The following is a 5,100-nucleotide window of genomic DNA, read 5'->3' as shown; positions in this document are numbered from 1 at the left end:
ATGGAGACTCTGGTGCGGGAGAAGGGTGTCAACTCGTTCCAGATGTTCATGACCTACAAGGACTTGTATATGCTTCGAGACAGTGAGCTGTACCAAGTGTTACACGCTTGCAAGGACATTGGGGCAATTGCCCGAGTCCATGCTGAAAATGGGGAGCTCGTGGCTGAGGCAAGGCAGCAGAGAATGCTGGGGCATGGGGGTACCAGTAGATACAGTTCTTGAGGGAATTCCTGACCACCCATCACCCCTCCAATTAGGCTCCAGCAAAGCAAGTTGTAAAAGGAAGTGTGAGATGTGAACACTCCAGGTGACAATTCTTTGTCAAAAATCCAAACTTTTGCGCAATCTGTCAAAAAACTAATCTCTGTATATCCAAAAGGATTTCTCAGTCTTAGATGTCTTAGTTCTAGTACTATATTTACATGTCATTGTAGCTAAAGAATTTGAAACATCTCTCAGAAATATTTTAATGGGATTTGACTTACAGAATAAATAAGAACAGTTTTCCTCTGTCTTGTTCCTTCCCCGAGAGGCTGGAATAACATAGCGGTCAGCTCACTGGTACCCAGAGAGATGAGCCCGTTTGTGTCTCTAGGTGTTAAATGGGCACAACTAAGGATGTTGCTGGAAGCTAGAGTCAACTAGGTTTCCAGTGAGGAAATTCTGATTCTTACAGTCACAAAAACTGGTGTCCCAGACCTGTTAACTATTCACTGAACTGCATTTTAAGATGAAAAGAATGTTCAGTCATTGTGACGGGAGACACATGAAGAGCTTTACTGCAAGGGAGTCCTGTGCTTATTCTTCCCTCATTAGATGAGTGTCCCAGACGTGAGGACAGTAGCTGGCCGAAGGGGGAGGGCTGTGTCTAGCTGCCTGCTGTCCCGTGGGTCCTGTGTTTTCTTGCATCTCAAGTGTTTTCTTTCTGTTGTTATTCTTCAGGGTGCGAAGGAAGCACTAGATTTGGGTATCACAGGCCCAGAAGGAATCGAGATCAGCCGTCCAGAGGAGGTGAGCAAATGTCCTGTGTCGACTGTAGAGCCACAGAATCTTTTAGAACAGAAGAGTCACCAACGAATATAAGTTGAATTGTGTTCACTTTCCCCATGGGCAAATTCCTATCTGGAAGCTTCCCAGGGAATAGCTTCCTCTATGCCGAAGCCAACCTGACCTTGAGTTTCCTGGAGAAGAGTTTGGTGGGAACCAGACCACTTGACTCAACTCTGATTTCAGCAAGTTAGAGAAGACAAAGTCAACCTTCCAGGGGTTGCTCTGCCCAGAATTGATTGGAAGAAAAAAGGCAGAGTGAAAAGGTCTTTGTTAGAAGAAAGCCCAGACTATAAGACTTAGCATTTGAAGGATGAAATCCCCATGAGTGTCAGAGAACTTTACACAGCTCTCCCCACAGAAAGGAGACGCTCTTCCCCCTATTCCTTACGGCCCCTGAGACGGCAGCGTGACAGCGGCTCTGCTCCTGCCTCTGTCTCATCCATGCACAGTTGTGCCAGGTTTCCACACAACTCCCTGAGCCCCTCAACCGAAGAATTCTGTTCTGGAGGAACCCACGAGACAGACAATGCTCTCTTACCCTATGACCCAGCTCAGACATCCTTTACCATGCGGGAGAGGCCCGGGGGACACTTGGCAGTGTTTAGATGCATTTGGGGTGGTCCCAAGTGGGACAGGGACACTGACATAGGCCACAGCCACCCGCTCTTTGCAGTTGACCTTCAGTGGCTGCCCCCCGAGATGCTGCTTTCTTCAGTGGGCCATAGGAAGCCACTGAAGCCACCTGGCACTTGGCCACTGAGAACATGGTGTGGCTTTACCCAGGACAGCCCTGTGGATATTTCTGGTCTGCAGTGGGTAGAGGCAGGGATGCAGCTAACAATACCCAGAGAGCTCCACCCCAAAGAATTTTCCTCCAAAAAGATCAGTAGTGCGGAGGTTCAAAAACCCTGATCTAAGCTAACTTCCAGCTTGAGATCAGTTGGGAGTGTGCCTTTGATGCAACTCTTGAGGTGGCTTTTGGGGGAAATGTGCCAGACAGTGGAGACAGTAACTGTCTGTACCAGACGGTTTCCTTTTGTTCCACCATCTTCATTAAGCCCCTAGTAGCATCTGGCCAGATGTGCCTGGGGTACTTCATCCTAGGATGCTCTCAGTGTGGGTGGGCTCACCCCGGAGCCAGGCCCTGCAGGTGCTCTGTGTCAGCTGTTCCAGCTCCTTCTACAAGCTGGGCTCTCAGGCAGGTGTGGGTTTCCTTGGGGAAGATGATCAAGCTTGTTTTCTTCCTGTCCTGTGTTCCTAACAGCTGGAAGCTGAAGCCACGCACCGAGTCATCACCATTGCAAACAGGGTGAGTGGGCCCCGGCGCGCTGAGCCTCTCTCGACTTTGAGATTGGACCTGCTTGTACCGCGGGGTCCTGTTCTGTGGTGGGGCCAGCACCATACCTGCCTCGCAGGACCACCAAACCTTGATTGCCCCAGGCTGGCAGGAGCCCCCTTGCCACTGACTCTGCATTGCACCTGCTGAGCTTGCTGGACCTTCGTTCAAATGGAAACGACTCGGGCGGTGGGCACAGAGCCTTGCTGCCCTAGAACCTGGTTCTCTGAACAAATAGGGTAGACGTTGGCCCAGAGAACCCTGATTAAAGCTCTACCTGTGGCCATTCCTGTTTCCTTGGGATGGTGAGAGTGAAGCACTCAGGCGTAGACCCAGTGCAGTGGCAGGTGGGAAAGAGCAAGAGGTGTGGGTGCAGTCACTCAGCGGCTCTGACCTGCTGATTTAATACGTGACATTGAATGATAGCCTCACTCCTCATGGGTGCGCAAGAAGTCGTAGAAGGGAGACAGCCAAGCACTACTCAAAGGTTATTTCTCCTTCAAAGCTTCATGAAGGGTTTGATTTACTCAGATACTCAGAACTACCTCCTCTAGGGCCCTGGTTTTCAAAGTGTGGTTCCTGGGCCAGACCATTGGCATCACTGGCTAGAAATAGGAAATCCTCGCCCGCAGCCCACGCAGCCCCCCGGAGTCAGAGACAGGATTCTCATGGCCTTCACCTTGAGAACCTCTTTCAGAAAGACCAAGCCATCCTGAGGATGTGGCGTGAGGGAGCGGTATAGCAAAACCCCGGGGAAACGAAGAGGGTGGAGGCCCAGCTGGTCTCAGCTGACTGCACCCAGCACGCCAAACCTCAGGCCAGTTTAAACCGATGGCTAGGCGGAGACGGTCCTAGCATAGCAGCTGGGAAAAAGCTTCCGTTCACAGTTTATACATGGACAGTATTTCACTCTCGTAACAATTACCAGTTTATCAATCCCTGATAGAAACTGACCCCAGAATCAGGAAGATCTGAACCACAAAAGCTCAACTCTTTGTTTTTTCAGTTCCAAGCCATGAACTTGTGCATCTCAGTGGGGAGAAAGCTGATCAGCTGACAGCACAGGGGTTTCCCAGATTGCCCCATCCTGCTGCTGTGGCCTCTGGGCCCTGAGGCCCTAATGTCTTGTGCCTTGTACATCTGTCTCCCAGCAAAGCAGCCCTGAGAGGACAGGCATGTTATCCTAGCTGGGGATATAACGCCGTGTCTCTAGGGCCTCACCCTCCATGCAGGAAATTAAAATAGTCACGTGTTTCAAGGCACAGTCTTCGGCTGGTAGAAAATGTGAGGTTCAGGACTTGCCCTGTTGGGCTCTGGTGCTGGGTGCCCCTGGGCCCCCTCCCTGCTTCATGGAGATCCCCAGTCTGCCGGGAGCTCGTGCTCCCCTCTCCAGGCCAGTCCTGATAGTAGAGGCCGGGGAAGTACGTTTTGTCAGGTTGTCTTGGTGCTTCTTAGATTTGCCAGGTTGGACTCTCCTGGCTGTGTTTCCTGTGTTTTAGACTCACTGTCCCATTTACCTGGTCAATGTGTCCAGCATCTCGGCTGGTGACGTTATTGCAGCTGCTAAGATGCAAGGTGAGTCCCTGGGCTGGGGGCGGGCGGCGGTTAGGGCAGTACACGCGGGGTGGGGTTGCCACCTCCCGCCCAACCTTTCCCCAGAGCAAGCCACACTTACCTGGGTTCAGGCCCGTAAGACCGAGGCTTTCCTCTGCTCGCTTGTATGCGCGGCAGCTTTGGGAAGAGCCTCTCTCCTCTCCTGGGTCTGGTAAAATGTTCCAAGGTTTCTATTGTCTCATTAATTGGTATCTTTGGGGTCTCTGGTTTTACTAGTGGTGGCCTTGTAGCATAAAATGCTGGGTCAGTTCCAGGGGACGTGGCTGCAGCTGCTGGGGAAGCCCCAGGGGCAGCAGCAGTGAGTGGCCAGCCCAGCCTCCCTCGGCTGCGGTCACTGGAGCCCTGTGTGGGAGCCCTGGGTACCCTTTGTCTCCCTTTGCTGAGCACCGGTGACCCTGCAGGCTTGGGATCTGCCTGCAGCCCTAGCTGGCCCCGGGTGCCCACGCGGTCCTGGCAACAGAAGAAACAAAATCACAAACCTGAAAACAGCAATCAGGAGCAGGGCTTCGGGCCTTTCCCCACACTGCCTGGCACGCCCCGCCTCCTGCCTCCCCCTGTGAAGCCCGTGGGCGTCCACCCTCGTGGTCACCCAGCCTCCTGACTGTCCCCCCACCCCCCCATTCATAGCCCCGCTACGGCCCCACCCACAGGCTGAAGCTGCTGGCAGCACGCGGCCCACTGAGCGAATAGTGAACCCACCCGCTAGGGGCACCACAGCCCTGTGCCCTCCAGCCCTTCTCCCGCTGGCGACTGCCACACCTGCCACCTTCCACCCTCCTCGCCTGGAGCCGACCTGAGGAGAGGGAGCTTCTGACCTTGAGCACAGGAGAGCCAGGCCAGCGCCTTCCTCTCCCGCTCAGCGCGCTTACCTGTCAGACAGCCGCTCAGACCCGCAGGCGCTCGGTTCCGTGGCGCCTCCTCATGTCCAGCGCTTCTCCTTCCAGGGAAGGTGGTGCTGGCCGAGACCACCACGGCCCACGCCACGCTGACAGGCCTGCACTACTACCACCAGGACTGGTCCCACGCGGCCGCCTACGTCACGGTGCCTCCCCTGCGGCTGGACACCAACACCTCGACCTACCTCATGAGCCTGCTGGCCA

At 54.0% G+C, this 5,100-nt stretch overlaps 1 protein-coding gene across 1 annotated transcript in view; it reads left to right on the top strand.

Annotated features, from left to right (window-relative positions):
* DPYSL5 (dihydropyrimidinase-like 5) overlaps window positions 1-5,100 on the top strand; it is a 75,710-nt gene that overhangs the window by 59,024 nt on the left and 11,586 nt on the right. Inside the window, exons 4-8 of the mRNA XM_012727493.1 lie at window positions 1-168; window positions 943-1,011; window positions 2,315-2,359; window positions 3,886-3,961; window positions 4,945-5,100. The exon at window positions 1-168 is cut by the window's left edge and continues 4 nt beyond it; the exon at window positions 4,945-5,100 is cut by the window's right edge and continues 1 nt beyond it. Of these exons, the coding sequence (XP_012582947.1) occupies window positions 1-168; window positions 943-1,011; window positions 2,315-2,359; window positions 3,886-3,961; window positions 4,945-5,100 (514 nt within the window). The remainder of the gene's footprint in view (window positions 169-942; window positions 1,012-2,314; window positions 2,360-3,885; window positions 3,962-4,944) is intronic.

The sequence above is a fragment of the Condylura cristata genome, unplaced genomic scaffold (genome assembly GCF_000260355.1).
Source record: "Condylura cristata isolate star-nosed mole 26May11 unplaced genomic scaffold, ConCri1.0 scaffold00020, whole genome shotgun sequence".
NCBI lineage: Eukaryota > Metazoa > Chordata > Mammalia > Eulipotyphla > Talpidae > Condylura > Condylura cristata.
This window is presented reverse-complemented; position numbering and strand designations above follow the sequence as displayed.